This window comes from Lygodium microphyllum, chromosome 10 (genome assembly GCF_053477565.2).
Source record: "Lygodium microphyllum isolate KBCC chromosome 10, Lygodium_microphyllum_v1.1.10, whole genome shotgun sequence".
Lineage (NCBI taxonomy): Eukaryota > Viridiplantae > Streptophyta > Polypodiopsida > Schizaeales > Lygodiaceae > Lygodium > Lygodium microphyllum.
Window position 1 is genome coordinate 132,531,163 of NC_141144.1, and position 19,771 is coordinate 132,550,933.

The 19,771-nt window shown below is 40.8% G+C and overlaps 1 protein-coding gene across 1 annotated transcript; it reads right to left on the reverse strand.

The window, feature by feature from the left end:
- Positions 1-481: 481 nt before the first annotated feature.
- On the reverse strand, positions 482-3,443 carry LOC148030576 (mannose-6-phosphate isomerase 2-like). The gene is made up of 5 exons (XM_087686935.1): positions 2,444-3,443; positions 1,977-2,144; positions 1,674-1,889; positions 1,250-1,516; positions 482-1,148 (listed from the first exon to the last, which is right to left on the reverse strand). Exons 1-5 carry the CDS (start codon positions 2,756-2,758, stop codon positions 783-785), a joined length of 1,332 nt encoding a protein of 443 aa, XP_087543061.1. The 5' UTR covers positions 2,759-3,443; the 3' UTR covers positions 482-782.
- Positions 3,444-19,771: the final 16,328 nt, after the last annotated feature.

A 19,771-nucleotide genomic window follows, 5' to 3' on the forward strand; every position in this document is an offset into this window, starting at 1 on the left:
CAAATTCTGGATTTTAAAACGCACTCTACACTCAAAGCATGATGTTGAACTACATAGTTGAACGATAAGGGATGCATCTGTGACCAGGGTCCCATTAAAAAGCTTTTAGATATTGGTGATGGATTGAGGGACAGAAATACAAATCTTTTGTACACAGATAAAACCTCTAGACGTACCATAGTGATTGAAACCATCATCATTGGAATGTTTGATGCCCAGAATTTTAAAAATGATCACCATCGGATGTTTTTCTCACTCCCCAGAGAATGATATTGAGATGAACCTGCATAACATGGGCATCCAATGGCATAAACATGTAATTACCATCTGGAAAAGCCAGGCATTGTACTCCTATACACAAAAAGAATGTGCTAATGGAGCTGTAGAACTGTAAGCAATCACACACATGAAGCATGTACCATGACAAATTTTGGAGAGAACCAATTTTAAAACTGAGGCAAGGCATATAATATACACAGTATTTCTGAAATTGTAATCATCTTTCCTTCATCAAGGTCCTTAGCTCCATTACATACTAGCACCCTTCCCAAAAAGTGGCACACAAGGTGCCCTTACATTCACTTGCCCACAAATTTGTGTAGACAGAGCAAAGAGTCCAACAATGCCTGTCTATTTAGAAATGAACTGACAAAGTTCTTATCAAAGTCTGACCAAATTAGAAATCTGGTGTTTGGAAACAAATTTGTAATTCGTAATAACAATCGTGTCTGTTGGAATAAAAGAATATGGATGGATGATCCATTTATGGTTATACTATACAATCAAGACAGTTTTTTGGTATTTGAGTCCGAAAACAGTCCACTGCTGACACCAGCTCTGTAGAGATGTAAAGCATGATGTTTTTGGCTAGACTCAGAGCGAGATACAATGTTAAGATTAACTCCTGCTGGTACAAAAAAGATGTCTCCTCTCTTTATATTCGCTGTAGCACTTGCCTCCTCAATCCCTTGAGACATAAGACCCTCCCCTTTCAGAACCAGGAAAACTGAAGGTCCAGGAATGGATGGAAGTGTAATGGAATGCCCACCAGGTACAACACTAAGATCAACCTCAAATTCCTCAAAGGGGGGTGCATATCGCTTAGTGTGAGGATGTACAGGCACTCCACAGAGAATTTTAGGTGGACCCTGCAAATGAGCCAAAAAACTTAGTCAGTCAGTTAGAAACCCAGATGGATCATGACTCAATGACTGCAGAAATGCTAGTGAGTAAATATATAGTTGCTTACCTGTCTGTAGGAAAGCATGGCACAAAGTGTTTGTGTGTCTCGATACTTGGGCGTTAGTCCAGCCCGTATGACATTATCAGATGTGGCCATGCACTCAACACACTCCCCAGCAATGTATGCATGCGGTTCATTTGCATCAAGATACAAGGCCTCTCCAGGTGCCAAGCAAACATAATTGAGGAAAAAGGCAGACAAAACTCCAACATCTCCTGGGTATTGTTCGGCAAGCCGTATCACAAGTTGCTCTTTCCGGGTTAAAGCCCTCCCCTGTAAACATAAGTGCCAGTTAGCATCTCCATTGCAAAGTGCTAACTAAAAGCCTAATCATTCCTTTGGTAATGAATTGAGACAGTTAGCATCTCCATTGCAAAGTGCTAACTAATGCCTAATCATTCCTTTGGTAATGAATTGAGACAGTTGCAACCTGTTGTTCTTTCAAAAGTCTTGAAATGATCTTGCATATGGCATCCTTAACATCATCTTGTGATGCAGACATTATTGCTGTGAAGGCTGCTCTTAGAAGCATTTTAGACACTTCCTTGTTCAACTGAGATGATGATAAGTTCATGAGAGCTTTAGCCACTGATTCTCCAAGAACAGAATGTAGCTCTGGGATATCTTCTACAGCTTCTTTGATTTCCTGAAGTTGGAAGCAATGGTTTTAAGCTCCCCTGATGCATTCAAAAAAGTAAAATAATATATAATAAAATGAAGCCAAACAACTTACTTGTGGACTCACAAAGCCACATAATGCCTCAAAAGGTGATATTGCCAATGCCATCTCAGGCTTGTGGTTGGCATCTTTGTAGATATTTGGTTGAAGCTGATGCAACTGCTTTGCAAGTAGCTTGTCTGGATGGGCTTGTATGGACAAAGCTTTTGCAACAGAAAGAACCTGGATAAAACATGAGTTAACAGAATCAGGCCGCATGAGCAGCAGCAGACGGAAATTCACATAAACTTCAAAGCAGCATGCGTTGCATGCACATGCCATCGTTTGCCAGTCAGGTGTCTGAACAGAATGTAAACCAACACAAGCACGCTTCTGACAAGACAAACAAACGAATGTTGTTGCAAAATCACACAGATGTTTGATGGACAGGCATCTAACATGCAGGTAACACTTTCTCAAGTGACATCTTTGGATGAGACATTTGACAATGTACATTGACAATGGACAAACCACATACATACCTTGAAAAGGAATGGTAGATCAGGGCCCCAAAGTTGTAAAACCTTATCACCCAAGGCCTGTGGATTCTCAGATAGCCAATCTTTGAGCAGCATGCATGTCTGCTCCACATCATCCAGGACAACATGCGAAGGGCCTGATTCATGGGTGCCCATCCACAGCTCTGCATAAGGCTTCTCATCCAAATTGGTGTTAGATTGCAGGGAATACAGGCGGCCAACTTCGCTTTGCTCACCAATGCGGCCCCAATCATAGTTCTGCACGGTGCACTTCAGCCTGAGGGCTTTCTTGGTGCAGCCAGATTTTAAGATAGCCATTCTGCAGGAGAGGATGGGACTGTGGGAGGGCGAATGCTATCGCATCCAAGCCACAGCTGTGCGAGGGTGTAAGTTATTGCATCAAAGCCACGGTTGCATGCGCCACGCTGAATGTTATCGCATCAGGAACTGAAACTGCTCTTCTAATGATGAGGAAGGGGGACTTCCCCTCTGTCCGACTGTGGCAATCTTCTCTGAGGCCTTGATGTTCATTGAGATGGCCGACCAGGAACTGTTATTTAAACCTGGGGCATCATCATTCCAATGATGCGTTCACACGACTTAGATCTGCCCACATGGCCACAGACACGCAGAAAGGGATGGAGACAGACAGAGACAGAGAGCCCCGCTGCCACCAACCGCCTGTCAAAGCGACCCTTGTGTGTCGTCTCGCACCTTTGGCCGTTCGATGAGATGGGCCGACGGATTCAATGGATGGATGGAGGGATGGGTGGCCTTCCTTCTGTCCTTTCCTTGTTCTGCTTGACGTCGTTGCACACAAACAATACGAAAAAGAAAAAGAAAAAAGAAAAGCTGTCAATTGCTATGTCACCTCACGATGAGAAGTGCCTATGGGCTCTCTCTCTCTCTCTCTCTGTCTCTCTCTATGTGCGCCAATTCACAAATCCATGAGATGCCTCCGCCTTTTCCCGTCCTGTGCTGCTTCATTGTCTCTCTCCATAACCGTCCTGTGATTAGATACAATACTTGCGAATCGATTGACCCATCCCGCCCCCTCCTGTCTCTCTCATTATCGGATATTCCTTCAAGCCATCTCGGGATATCCTCACCACTAACACGCACGCACACACACATGCTCTCTCTCTCCCAATGTGAGGGACAAAACTTAATGAAAAGGGAAATGAAGAAGACAAAATCAAGACTCCACATACTACATCATAATTCATTAGGATATATGTCCATTAACAATAAGAAAACTCTTTGCATGTAAAAGGATTGAATTGCCATGGGTTGTAGTTCAAGTGGTTAGAGAGTATGGGTGCGTACATGAGTGCGTGAGTTCAAGCCCTAGGTACACCTCCTCTAGGATTAGAGAGTGGTTGTAGTTCAAGTGGTTAGAGAGTATAGGTGTGAACCTAGGTGCGTGAGTTCAAACCCTAGGTACACCTCCTAAGCATCTTTCAAATTTTAAGCCTTTTTCCATTAAAAAGGGATTGAACTAACGCCTTAGAGTGACCCACAAAAGCATGAAGTTCTAAATAGTTAACTCTCATAACCAACCATCTAATGCCATGTGGGTGTTTAAAGACTAATTGGTTATTAGTATTAGTGCCTTTGACTAAATAGGGGTATCCAATCATTATGATTGCTTTGGCATGATTAACATGGCTTATGAAAATGAAACATCATCAAATATCATGAGATGTTGCCCTTACCATTTGTGTCATTATTTATATATACTAGTCATAGGTTGAGGACTTTATTGGTGCCTTACATAGGAGAATAGGAAGATGATGCATCCACTGAACACAGAATCACAAAATCCAAGATTGATCGCAAATACAATTCTTTCATCTTTAGTTTCTAATCTATAATAAATATGCAACAAGGAAACCCCACATTCAATTTGTCATGGATCTTTGAATTTTCTAAAATGACACATCAAAATTAGCTTCCTTTTGTCTGTTAATTTTTAGGCACCTAGCCTATCAACTTGACTTAGATTCTACACATTGAAATAAAGTGAACCACCCAAGAGAGACCCATCGCACATGGGTCATATTTATCTAGATTCTATATACAAGTACCTATTATCTAGCTAGAAAACATGTTACCTTTTCTTTGTGTTACAATCAAAATGTCAATGTCTTGTAAAAGCAAATGTGTTCTCAAATTAGTGCAAATGTTGCAATCATTAATAGTACAATTGGTGTCATTTTAACCCCATGGCTATAGCTCAAGATTGAAGTCAAAATGTGTTCATGGCTAGCTCACAAAGTGGAATAAGATGTCTCACTAAACCATTTAAATTTTTAATAATTTCATTAGAATATTATCAACCTGCAAATTGAGTCTTCTAATCCTACTACATTGGATACAAAAACCTTAAGTCTACTGTCCATTGATAGCTTACTTGGATGTGAAGTGAATTGATCGATGGAGTTCGAAGCTTCAATGGATGTAGGGAGAGAGGAAGAGAGACAGAGACACAGTTTGTGGGTACGAAAAAGATAGTACCGCTCAAGTTTTTCCAGATAGGTATATCAATAAAGGTACAACCCCGAAGGGTGCTGCCACATTGGCCCTTTATTCCCAACAACCTCCCCCCTAAAGACAATGTTCCCAAAAGTAGAGGAAAAGAATCAACTAAGTCTAAGTATGTACAAAGTTGAAAACCTATACCTATCCAATCCCCGTCATTTGCTAACAATGAGCAAACCGCTCTACTAGAAGACCCTTCGTGAGAACCGCTCTACTGGAAGACCCTTCGTGAGAGCAAACCGCTCTACTGGAAGACCCTTCGTGAGAAGGTCTACCAGTAGAGCAAACCGCTCTACTGGAAGACCTTCATGAGAAGGTCTACGAGGTTATCATCAGTACCTTGACTAGCTCAATGCTCTTGTTGTCAAGTACTTCCCTAATGAAATGATATTTCACTTGTATGTGCTTTGTCTTTGCATAAAAGACAGGATTACGTGCTAACATGATAGCACTCTAACTCAATGGAGGACATGAACCTCTATAATATCAAGCTCTCCAACCAGATGTGAAAGCCATAAGGCCTCTTTGCATGCCTTAATGGCAGCCACATACTCTATCTCTGTAGTAGACAAAGCAACACACTTCTATAGCCTGGATATCCAAGAGACAAATCCCCTCGTGAAGGTAAATACATACCCTGAAGTAGACTTCTTGCAATTTGAATGTCCAACATAGTCTGCATACATAAAACCAATGATAGATGCCTTCTGCTTCCCAAAGCAAATGCACAAGTCCTTTGTGCCCTTGAGGTATCTCATGATACCTTTCATTGTTTCCCAATGCTTCTTGCCAAGATTTGCCATGTACCTACTAACCACTCCCACTGCAAAGGCAATGTTAGGCTGTGCAGCAACCATAGCATAAATCAAGCTATCAACAGCTGAAGCATATGGAATCTTAGCCCTTTTAGCCTTCTCATCATTAGATGTAGGGATGTCCTCTGCACTAAGTTTCACATATGGAGGCAATGGAACCCGAATTGCTTTTCCCCCTCCATATTGAAATGCTACAAAACCTTGGACACATACTCATGTTGGGATAGATAGAGAAGCCCTTTTGGTCTACACCTGAGTATCTGCATCCCAAGAATATGATTTGCATCACCAAGATCCTTCATGTCAAAGCTGCCATGTAGATTTTGCTTCAGAGAGTCTAAGGCATGAACATCCCTACATGCAACTAGCATGTCATCTACATACAAGACCAAGATAATCAGGCTGCCATCTATTGCCTTTTTGGTATATAAGCAGTGATCCACTTTACTCTAGTGAAAGCCCTGGGGCTGCATGAATGTATCAAACTTGTGATACCATTCTCAAGGTGCATGTTTCAACCCATACAAACTCCTCTTGAGTTTACATACTATCTTCTCTTTGCTCTTTGCCACAAAACCCTCAGACTGCTGCATATATATGTCCTCATGCAGATCACCATGTAAAAAAGAAATCTTTACATCCATTTGTATGAGTTCCATATCTTCAGCTGCAACCAAGCCTAAGATGGTTCTCAAAGTAGTCATCTTGACTATAGGAGAGAAGATTTCATCAAAATCAATCCCATATTCTTCCTTGTACCCCTTTGCAACTAGCCATGCTTTGTCCTTTGGTGAGGAACCAGAAGTGACTTTCATCTTATAAACCCACTTGCATGGAAGAATCTTCTACCCTTTAGGCAGATGCACCAAATCCCAAGTACCATTCTTTTCAAGAGATTCCATTTCTGACAGCATAGCCTTAAACCACTTCTTGATGTCTTGTCTAGTCATTGCTTCCTTAAAGCATGACGGTATGGGGCCTGCAAAATCTACATTTACAGCTTGCTGTCCTGACACATCTAGCTATCCAAACTGCATATTTTCATGCTTAGATTGTGGGGCACCATGGGCAATACCCTGCCAACCATTTTCAGCATCATTCCCTGCATTTTTAGGGTCATTTACAGCAAGTATTCACTACTATCTACTAGGCATACTTTGTTATCCAACCAGTATATCTTCCCTGAAAACAACCCTTCATGCTTACCATAAACACAATGATCACAGTGGTCAAAATCAGCATACTGTAAACAAGGCAAATAACCCAAACAAGAAAGCACTTTCATTCCAGTTTGACTCATATATCCCAACAGCCAATGCCACAAAGAAACACTTGGCTACTCAGTTACTACAACAACATCGTCACACACACTAGATATATGTAATGGATACAAAGTATCACTCTTTGACCCTCTAGCAATAACCCTAGATCCCTTATAGATCTTCCATTTCCCATCGCCAAAGGTGGTATGAAGACCATCATCATCTAACTATCCTGTGCTAATCAAGCTCCTCTTGAGCTACAGTACATGCCTAACATTTTGAAGAGTAAATACTGAACCATGTTAAAACTACAATTGCACACAGCTAATGCCTGCAATATCACATGCATAGTTGTCCTCCAAGTGGACAACACTATATCTACCCCCAATGTAATCAGAAAACCACTCATGGTGAGGAGTAACATGAAACGAGGCACTTGAGTCCAAGATCCGAGTATCCATGTAATCATCTATATCTTCTACCAATGTATGCGCACTAAAGTAAGAAGAGACAAAAAGTACGTCATTACCACTGTCACTCTTATGGTTGACTACATTCACCTCTTCTATCTTGGCAGTGCTCTTCTTTACTAGTTGATTGTCCTTCTTCTCATCATTGCTATCATCAGTCTTCTTACCCTTTCATTTCTCTTTCTTCCATTTGTAGTAGTCACGCTTGAAGTGACCCTTCTTGTCACAATGATGGCACTCCACACCTTTCCCACGAGATTTACCACATCCTTTACTATCAGATTTTCCCTTCTCCTGAGACATGCCTCTAGTATGTAAAGCACTAGAAGACTTGCTAGAGATGCATTGTTCTACCAATTCATCCCTTCCATAAAGTAGAGAACTTTCTACATCAAAATAAATCAGAATAGCATTTGAGTTGCTCATGGATGTCTTGAAAGTATTTTTGGGATCTAAACAAGCCTGACATTGGCTATAGGTACTAGTCGGACCTCTATAACACTCACCAGACAACCCCACACAGCCTCACGACCAGAAGCGTCCAAGGGACACACTCCCCTTATTGCTACTGTAGATATTGCGTTTGTAGTGGAACATAGTCCAATGATTGACCCTTCCTTACTCCTCAAGGGAGATCCCACACATCTTGGTGTAGTACATCAATGTGATACAAACATAAAGGAGGCACCTCTCTGGCTGAATGCCATGGTCCCACTGTAGCTCTCCTATACCAAGAGGATTGACCCCTCGATGCACTGCTCTAACATAAAGAACATACAAACAATCTCCACTTTTATATATTTTGAACGATCGAGGAGATTTGATATTTAATTACCAAGCTTGCCCCAAGAAACCATCCATCTACCCTACAGCTCAGGTTTCCTTACACACTCCACATAGGTCAATGTTTGGAAAACAATTGCAATGCGTCTAGGTTTGATACCATGTTATGCTCAATGCAAGTGTGGATGACCATTGTGCTCAAGCATTTTATCATTAAAAACCAACTAGGTGAAGTGCAAAAACAACCCTTCAATGATTTTCCAACTAATCATACATATGGCGTTGCTAGAGACTAGCACCGAATTTCTTCGTGCTACTAGTCTCCTTAAATTTAAATGGTTATCAGCCTATATGCTATGCATAATCAAATAACTCAGAATTTAAAACATTTTCAGCGACCACTCACTTTCACAATCCCTCTTTCCTCCTACCATTTAGGTTTTGCATTCATTGGATAGGTGTAGTGTTTATTTTTATGTAGTTTTTCATGTAAATTTTGATAAAAACCATACTCTAACATAGAAACAAGGCTTGACTGAGGATTAACCCTCGTGCTCTAGCCTTGTTATACATTCATGAACATAAAATGTATTTTTTTCTATTTTTTAGGCGCAAAAGCTAAAATTTTCCTATTTTTTCTCAGTTATTTGTTCATAAAAATGTGATATTTTCTAATTTATGTGTCATAACTGATCATATTAACTAAACACTGATTTTTATCTGTATATCCCATATGAATTCCATTTCCCAACCTGAAACGGAAAAAAACCTCATTTTCATTTATTCATGACGCATTTGGGGTTTTAAATTATTAATTACAACTATGTACGACTACGAGTTCTACATTTTTTCATGTACATCCCTCAAATATACTTCAAACATGATTCATACAAATTTTATTTCCATGTGCACATCATTAAAGCCATCAAACATCAAAACAATGAAATTTTCTTTGTAAAAATTGAGCATACAGCTTATTTGTGTGTTGTGTGCTTTTATGAAATGGTTTCGGGCAGCCAAGGGACCCTCATAAGTTCCCCAACAGTGTTGGACATTTCTTCTCAACCTCCTTTTGATCTTGGAGCAATCCAGTCCATGCTGGACAAGCATCCTTCATCACATCCTCTTCTTGATTTTCTGCGTATGAAGCGCATCTTGGAGGAGAGAGATGGAGGAGAGAGAAAGACTGAATTTGTGGCTCCATCATCAGTCAGCCATTTCAAGAACAGAATGCGACAATCGGAGGCGAAAAAACCAGGAAGATCATTGTTGTGATCAAATTGAGGGGTTGTGTTTAGGCCAACCATGGCTCTCCCCCCCAAATAGTCGCCATATGGGGGAGCGCCAACATCTCGACACCATTTTGAAAAAATGCCCCCCCCCCCCCCCCCCCCCCCAATAAATTGACTTATTTTTGGGGGCCATTGCCCCCCCCAAAGGGCCCATACCCATCCTTTAAATTTTTTGACCCTTTTTTTTACCTTCATTCCGTCTAGCATCCAAACCAAGTCCTAAAAATTTCTGCATGTCCAACTCGGGGTCCTGCACTACTGGCCACTTGCTTTGTCTTGATCCGGCATCTGGAAAAATTATGAAAAATTTGCAAGTGCTCTTCAAAACCGCTTTGAAATCCCATCTTCTGTGGCTCGTAAAAATTGCCAAATCTGTCTTTATTGCTTTTGAGAGGTCCAATTCATGCCTTAAATTTGCTTCTCTCCACGTCTTTCCCACACTTTAACAGTCTTTAAATTTTGCTCTCATTGGCGACCATGGGATAGGTACTCAGCCCATCGAATCCCACAAATTGAGATCTCCACAAACATAACCATACAGAGCATCAAGCCGAAATGACAAATACACAACAAAACACTCCACAGGTCTCACCCTACCCCCTGACAAAATCAAGGCATGAAAATCCATAAGGAATAGACCTAGCATAATCTGACAGAAATTTAGAGCGAGTCTCTAACCAATTTCTCGTACATGGTATCGTGACGCTGTCAAGTGTTTTTCTAAAAACTGAAAACCCCTAGTCTAACTATAGTTAAGATTGATTTTTGCTAGCTTAGCTGTTTGAGTGCCAGTTTGTTTTGTTATTTTGTATTTGGATTTCTTGTGTTTGATTAGCATAGGATTTGTTTCTGTCATTTTGTTTAATTTTTTGAGTGTGAAACTTGATAGCCTTGGTCGAGCTTGGTATTTTTTTGGACAAGATGGAGCTTGTGTTTGTCAATAGCTACCGAACATTGAGGAACAAGGTATGTTTTTTTGTCGAGACTCTTGCACATCACAGGGATTATGGGTTCACGAGCACTTCACGTTGCACTTGTTGATGCACTGCACTTGGGGGGTCGTCTCCTGTTCTTATCAAATACTTCCATGCCATGGGTTGGGATTATGCACTTTTGCACCATCATTGAGCACTAGCACGGCATGAGGTCCCCTGCAGCTATATGCAGTAAATTTTAGATGCACGCGCACATGAGAGAGCACCTGTCATTGAGCATGCACATTTCTTGCACTCACCATTTGGGATGTTCATCACAAAGTTAGGAACTTGTGGTTGAGAGTGTAAGGTGGTTGGGTGAGTTAGAGGGTCATGAAGGATGCCATCAATTGTGAGAAGGGTTGTTCATATTTGGTCAAGATCTTGAGGACCACCATTTTCTAGAGTGATTGTGAGATTTTGGATGGGTGGAGCGGAGTATATCATATCTTTTTTATGAGAGTTGAGAGGTGAGGATAAGGAATTCTGTTTGCATTTTGCATGACGCACGATCACATCTAGATAGGCTAGGCGCGATTCTTCAATGCATACATTATTTTGTGTGTAGCATGGATTGTTTGATTGCATATCATAGATCAATTGCATGTTTTCTCAAATCATGTATGGTTGTGCATGGAGTTCTCTTTCAAATCATATTCCTGCTAGGGCACATTGCATGAAAATACAAAATTTCAAGAATGGTTTCGCTCCTAGCATTCCGAAGCATGCCAAGTTCATGGTCAGCACTGAGAGAAAAAGCCAGCAACTGATGAAAATCTGCATAATGTCCTCTAAACCAGGTTTCAGAGCTTGTGACAAGAGAAGAGTGTGTTGATTTTTTCACCAAAGAAACAAGGGGTTTCAATGGCCATATAGATTTTTTGGCCTTGATTTCAGGAGGACCTAAGCAAGACCAAACACAAACGGGTCCCAATTCTTATAATAACAACTAGAACCTCTCACTTAGATGGGAAGCATGTTGTGTTTGGAAAGGTCATTAAAGGGATGGGAGTTGTGCGTAGCATAGAGCACAATCCCTAAAGACATGATTATGGATTGTGGTGAAATCCCAAAAGGTGTGGATGAAGGTGTTGCTAATTTTTTCAAAGATGGTGATGCTTACCCAGATTGGCCAGCTGATCTGAATGAACAACCTTCAGATTGTATGTGGTGGACATCGGCAGTTGAGTTTGCCAAAAGATGTCATGACTTTGAGATGAGAAAGGTGTTATACTTACAACGGGAGTACAAATCACTTAAACAAATGCTGCAACAAAATCAAACACAGATAGACAGAAAGAACAAAGCTCTTTCAGAATTAAGGGAGAAAAAGGCAGTGATCGATGAAGTTTTGGCATTCGTCCTTGGATGTTCTGCAAAGTACATGAGGGCTAAAAGCATGTCTACTCTATTACATGAGGACCTTCGGAAGTCTGAATTGAAGGCTTGTGCCAAGGTCTCAGTGACGTTGGAAACCTTCCAAAGGTATCATATAAGAAACACAAGGTCTATCACTCGATCTAGCAGCACCTATTATTGGAAGACTGATGGAGCAAAAAGGCACCTTTCTTTCTTGGAAATGAAGCATGAACTAGGAAAGTTTGGCATTGCAACAGACATCTTGGACAGGTTTATAATCATGCAGAGCAGACAAGCTGTCAAAGGAAAGCAACCATCTGAATTTTGTGAGTATCTTGAAATCGTTTTTGGAGTTGGTCATTTCAAAGAGAAGCTACTAGAGATCGAAAATGACATCTGTGTGAAAGGCAGAGAAAATATTAATCTTCAAGAAAGGCTTTCTGAACTCCAGTCAAGGATAGACAAGCTTTAGCTTGAAGTCTCCAAGTTGCGAGGTTTTCACAAAAGATGGCTCTCCGGAAATACAGAAGAAGAATGCAACTGTCAAGAATCTCAAAGAAACGCTGTCAAACACAATGCTTAAGAAGGAGAAGCTTGAGCGCAAGGTCAAGTGATTAAAATAGAGATTAGCAAGAGATTCTGCCCCACCAATTCTATATCTAAGTCACCTACGCCTCAACTGCTCGAATCTGCTGTGCTAGGAGCTTCAGAAGCCTGCAGAAGCTTCACAAAGCTGCTAAATTCTCACATGAAATCAGCGGAATGGGATTTGGATGCCGCGGCTAATTCCATTGAGCCAAACATAGTATATGCGAGGAAGGCACACAAGAAGTTTACCTTCGAGTCCTATGTGTGCCATCGCATGCTGAATGGGTTTGAGAGCGACTCCTTCACCTTGAGCGGAGTAACTGCATCAGGCAACAGGTAGGAGTTTTTCAACGAATTCCAAGAATTAAGCAATGCAAACCCTGCGGAGATCGACTCAGTCTTGAAATCTTACAAAGGGATTATAAGCAACTTCCACACGGAAATATAGAAAGGCCTTGTGAAGCCGACGGCCTGCCTCGTGTTGAAAGAGGAGGGCCATGTTTGTTTGAAAAGGGGAGGAAATCATCGTTAAAGATAGGAACGACGACGAAGTGGAAGGAAGAGCCGACGAGGCCACGTAGCATCGACGACAAAGAAACTGGTGAGCTCTCCTAAAACAACGAACGTGGGATGACGAAGCCGATAACAAAAGCTGCTTCATGAAGATAATGAAGACGTAGTCAAGCTGCAGTATTGGAACGTCGCAAACGTGAGGAAGAAGGAGGAAGACGAAGTGACTGAAGAAGGCCGCGACAGAAGGAGACGTAGAAGGTCGGGAGGACAAAATAGCAAAAGAAGAAGAAAGGGTGAGATGCAGGGTGACGAGGAGGAACGAATTGACGGCATCAAATGAATACTGTGACAACGAGTTGAAGATGAAGACAAAGAAAAACGGAACGTGTCGATGAGAGGGAAATATTTATTGACGTGCTGCCTTACGAAGACCGATAGAGGGCAACCGGAAGGTCGTTGGCGAAGTTCTACAGGAAGTATGCAGAATTGAAAGACGAAGCAAACAAAGGCAAAGAAAAAGATTAGAAGTCCTACAGATGAAGTGAAAGTGACAACGAGAAGACGAAGGAGCGAGTCGACAGAATCGGCGAGCTTGGAGAGGCACACAGAGGAGATCTGCTGAGAAGACAGTGAAGAGATGAACGGAAACAAAAGTAGACCGTTCAGCAAGGATAGCGTTAACTTAACGCATCAAGTAAAAAGCTTTAAAGTTTCCAAAGTTTTTAGGTATCCTGAACGTCAAGTTATGAATGTTAAAAATAATAAATTGCCTTAAGTTTGAAAGGCATAAAAAGCCTAAGGCTTTTTGGGAAAGCAAAAGCATATCCAACGTAAGGGGGGATGTAAAAAAACTACAAAAGGAGAGGAGAGGAGAGAGTTAAGGGCCCTTCCCTTGTATCTTCTTGTCATCTTGTGAGAGATGTTAGAGGAGGGTCGCATGCGAGAGATTTTTTTGGATGTGCTATTGACGAAGTGGAAGAAGATAGACTTTGTGGTGTCAAGCTTCGGATCAAGGCTATTAAGGTATGAGAATATAGTTTACTTGGTCGTTGTCAAAATTTTGATCCTTTCATTGTGAGTTGTCTTGTGTGGTTCGTGGTGTTTCATCGAATATCTTAATTTTCCAAGTTGTGTTATGCATTCGACAAAGTCAATTACCCTAACCGGCACTCCTTAACATCTCGTTATTGGGTTGTGAGTGAGGCTTGTTCATGATCACCGCTCGTGTAACAACGCTATGCGGACACAGTGTGAAAAAGCATGGGATGCATCATCATCCGACTTCTTATTAATCAAGAGAGTCAGTGTGATCTGAGTCATTAGTATTAGTGTGAGTTGCGTGGATTATCCAAAAATATTAGATTTTTGGATAATTTTACCCTATTTTTTATATTATTTATTATAAAAAATCCAAAAAAGTTAAAAAAGCTTCTAGATTAGGATGGCATGTAAAAAGCAAGTTACTTTTTTAGCTAGTTATGGGATTTTCATAAAAAAGATAGATGGGCGAAATCGCGTGCGTCGCGATCGCTGTAAATAGGTTGAAAACTACACCTTGAATTGAAAGAAGAAGGAGTGATCTGGGAGATCCGTGAGTACGAATCCTAGGGTTTTACCCCCCTTTCAGAGCCAACAGAGCCATCAGATTTGGATTTCGAGCAGCAAAGAAGGAGTTACAATTTTGATGCACGTTTTGTTCTACGGAGAAGCTCCAGGAGATCTAATGCTTGAAGATTGCTTCTGAGTAGTGCAAGGATTCCAGGTTCTTTCAATACATATTGATTCAATTCATTGTGCTTTGTCTTTGTCATGTTTACCTCTTGTGTATTCTTTATCTTCTCTTCCATCTCCTATCTCTACTTCCTTCTACCTCTGATCCCTGGTGGATTCGACCTTTTGACAAAACCCCTCCAACATTAGTGAACCTGATCTGAAAGGTCATCAAAAGAAGGAAAGACAAGATGGGAGAATCTTTGAATACAATCTCCAGTGATGTTTCGCAACAGTTGGTGCAAAATATGAATATGCTTATGCAGGTACAACAACAACAACAGGTGATGCAAGCTTCTGCTCAAACAGAAAGTGATGTGATGAATGCTTTGCAAGCAGTTGAGCGTGAGGTGAAGTTATTCAATGGTAGGAATGTATCTGCATATGTACATACCTATGCTCAGAAGATGAAATTCTTTGGGGTGGCTCAATCTGCATGGAGTGGGTTTTTTATACGTGTTACTGTTCATGAACTAAAAGTACGGATTACTGAATTATACTTAAAGGATGTTGACTGGGTAGCCTTCAAGAAGACACTCAAGGAAGAATTTTACATTGAGGACACCAATTTGATTACGTGCAAGATTTTTTAGGAGTGGGTTTTACAACCCAATAAGGGTCTTGTGGCTACATAATTGCTAAGAGAATTTGAAAGTCGATTTGAGTAGTTGGATCTTGTAGAACAGCAAGCTCTTGCAAGCTAGAAAGTTGAATTGTTTCTACAGGCAACTGATCCTGAGCTTCAAGAGAAGCTTGATGATTTGCCGGAGGATCAGACTACAGAGGCAGGTTTGAAAACAGAGTGGAGACATGTCAAGGAAGTTGTTACTGCACTTGTGAAGAAGCATAGAAGAAGAGAAAGACTGCATGTCTCTAGCTTGCCCAATGTTATGGGCAAGACAGTTGATGTATCCAATAAGACACCTACTTCTATGGCTAACCTTATGGTTGTACCTACTATTGTTCCCTCTGTTAGGGAAGATGCCTTAGATGAATTGATCAAAGGCATGCGGGATCTTCAATTGAAGGTTGCAAAATTGGATGAAAAAGGACAAGAGGATAGGGGACGGGCAACAATCCCTAAGCCAAGAAAAAGATGTATGTGGTGTGATAGTTTGCAACATGAGAGAAAGGATTGTGCTGCCTATTAGGAGGCCTTGGCACAATAGCTCATCTTTTGGAAAGATAGCAAGTTCCATGCATAAGAAACGAGATTTCCTCTTACTTTGAATTTTGAAAAGGGAGGTATGCAGAAGTTGTTGGAAGACTTGGCTATCTGAAATGCTTATGCAGTGGTACATACTTCTACTTTTGGTCTATAGTTGAATAAAATGCATGGCCAAGTGATGGTTGGTCCAAAGGCTAAAATATGGACACATGCTTTACATGCAGCTGAAAAGAGAAAGGTCACTGATAGTGAAATGTCTCATGCAGGGCAAGACATTCATGGCATAACTAGTTGGGAATCACCGATAGATGCATATTCAGTGTATGCATATTTAGCAAAGGTACAAAATACGAATGTACTTGTGAAAGAAAAATGAAAAAGAGATGAAGATATTACAAGGACATCTAAGAGAATGATAAGAAGAAGTGTGGATCAACCTAAAGTTGCAAATCATCCACCTCTCGAGCATGTTATGGAAGAGGTCAGACAGGAGCAAAAACATGATAACAAACAAGAGGGCAAAAGGAAGGGCAAGCATCCAAGATATAAGTTGCAGTCTGACATTGAGACAGTCACGAATCTTAAGAAGGTTCTTGAAGAACGGATCTTAAACAGTGGGGTGGAATTCACCTTGGGAGAGGTGCTTGGCATTGCCAAGCAAGAATTTTATGATGAGATCATTGACATAATTAAAAGAAAGCGTCAATTTCTTGGTGATACCACTAGTGCATTGCTGCAATTTGAAGAGGAAACTAGTTAGTTGGGTATTGAGGCTGAATATGAGCATGAAGTAAGTACAGGATTGTCTATGGAGGATGCTACTAATCAGACATCATGTGAAAAAGAGAAGAAAGTGGTTGAAAATGCATTGTATTGTAGCAATATGCATGGTGGAGTAAGGAAGATGCAACAATATGGGGAAGAGACTCTAGGATTTATTCCTCGAAGTCACTACACAAGAAATCATTGGGCTAGGGCTACCATTGAAACGGTAGTGAAAATAGGGGAACGTGAAACTCCTTGTGTTGCTTTACTTGACCATGGGTCTGAGATAAATGTCATTGAGTGTGGATTGTATGAAAATGGTGCATGGCCTGTAGGAACTGATCATGGTTGGCGTATGAGAGCTGCAAATAATTCTTGGGGAGAGCTTTATGCTGCATGTCCTAATGTAAAAGTGACAATTGGTGATGTACAAGAAGAGCAACACTTCTTTGTGCAAGATAATTCCTCATATGTAGGTGATTTTGGGATAGCCCTATATTACAGGAGTGTGTATGGAAACAAAGGTGCTTGATGATGGTTCTACTTACGCAAGAGTCAGAAGCAAGGATGGGAGGAAAGCAATCCAATTTCTTACTGTTTGTGTTAATCATCCTAGAAATTGGGATATACTTCGAGAGTCTCCTTTGGCTCCAAATGCAAGGGAATTCAAAGACCTAGATTTTCATTAAGCATTGTTGTAATGTCGGGCTACAGTAGTGTTGTTCAGAGGGTGTACTTGCCTCTTGATGAAATGAAGCATGCATTTCCTATTGGTTATTCTCAGTTTACAACAAACAGTTCATGTTGGTTTAAGCCTATGGAAGCTATGTGCAAGGCTAAATGCATATCTATGAAATGGGCTACTAAGGAACTGAGAGCATTGGGGTTGTAAGCTGAAAATGATGGCACTTCAGGCATCTTTTATGGGCTGAATATTAATGACACTATGGCTGAAATTTCAGCAACTATACATTAAAAAAATGAGCCTGAAAACAAAATGTTGTCAGTAGGTTCTTTGGATATGTATGATTTTATAGCATTGTTTGCTCAATAGGAAGGATTACAATGGGCTGAAGCACTTGTGGAGACAAAGTATAAGATAGTTGACAAAAAGGTAAAACCAATTGCTTTGCCACTTCCACTAGAGAGTGAGGGTATGTATGAAAAAGTGTCAAGGTAGCCAAGCTTACATGATCTTAAAGATATAGGTCATCAATTTAAATGTGAACCATTACATGAATTGAAAGTTGGTGCAAAAGGGTTTCTTTTTCCTACTGAGAGAGACTATTTTATGCGGATGTTGGCTAGGCATGGAAAGGCATTTGCATTTCAGCCAAGTGAAATAGGTTGTGTGGATCCAAATGTTGTCTCTCCTATGGTCATATTTACTGTGCCACATGTACCATGGAACTTGAGGCCTATTCCAGTTCCTAAAGCTTACTTGCCAAAGCTGATGAACTTGCTAAATGAAAAGATTTACATGAAGATCTTGGAGCCTTCTTCAGCCTCGTACTCAAATCGTTGGTTTACTGTGCCCAAAAAGAATGGGGCCTTGAGATTTATTCAAGACATGCAATCGGTCAATAAAGTGACCATAAGAAATGTGGGTGTAGATCCTGTGGTTGATGAATTTGCAGAGGCTTTTGCAGGCAAAGCGATCTATTCTTTGGGTGATCTTTACTCGGGTTATGATTAGTTTCAGCTTGCAATTGAAAGCAGGGATATCGCAACTGTGAAGACTCCCTTGGGTTTAGTATGGATGTGTACTCTCCGACAGGGTGCAACAAACTCAGTGGCACACATGATAAATGCTATGAATAGGGTACTCAGGGATTTTATACCACAATTGACAATGCCCTTCTTGGATGAGGTTCCAATCAAAGGGTGTGCAGTGGATGAAAAGAATGAAGAGATGGATGCTCATGGATGCAGACAATTTATTGCAGACCATATTGTGGATTGTGAGAGGATTTTGACGCGTTTAGAGGAGGTGCATTTAACTCTTTCTGGACAAAAGCCTGTCTTTGGAGTTGAAGAGGTTTTGTTTGTTGGGCATATGTGTGGGCCCTATGGGCGAAGACCATCACCAGCAAAAATAGATGGGATTGATAGAATGCAAGATGTATGCATGAATGTATCAGAGGTACGTAGATTCTTGGGAGCATGTGTGTTCTATTTGATATGGATTCCTCACTTTACACATGTGGCCGATGCTCTATATCAACTTCTGAGGAAAGGTCAAAGATTTCATTGGGAAGGAAGCATCAGAAAGCAATGAAGAAATTGAAGCAACTCTCAAAATCTGCTCCTACATTGAGAAAGGCTGACTATTCACATGGAAAGCCTATCATTATTACTGTTGATACAAGCCCAATCGGGATTGGATGGGAAATTGGGCAAGATGATGAGGAAGGGCAAAGATATGCAATACGCTTTGGTGCTAAAGTATTGACTGAATGACAGAGAAGATATCCACAAGTAAAAAGAGAATTATGGGGAATTGTGACATCCCTTAAATGTGATAAGGAGTATTTTATGGGTGCTCATGTAGTCATTGAGACTGATTGTTTGCCGGTATTGGGTATGATTACTAGTTGTGCTACCTTGGACATTGCTATGCTCTGGTGGATTGCATACATCAACTCTTTGAACCCTAAATTTCAGCATATTGCAGGAAGAGATAGCCCAGTGGTGGCAGATATGTTATCTCGAGCACGCTCTGAGAATGAAGATGGGATGATGGATGAGGTGGAAGAAGATGACTTTCTTGCAGCTGAAAATGATGTTGCAAGAGTGAATTTAGCAATGCAAGGTGTTGCTACAGCATTAACAGAAGCTTGGATAACAAAGAGAAGACACTTTAGATGTTTTGCATCTTGTGTAGAAGTGTTTTTGGAAGACAAATATGTAGGAGAGTGGCTGAGAATCGGTCAATACCTCAGTACATTAACAAAGAGAGATGAATGGTCAGATGAGAAGTTTAAGAAAATCAAGAGGAAAGCGTATGGGTTTTTCTTAAAAGATGGATACT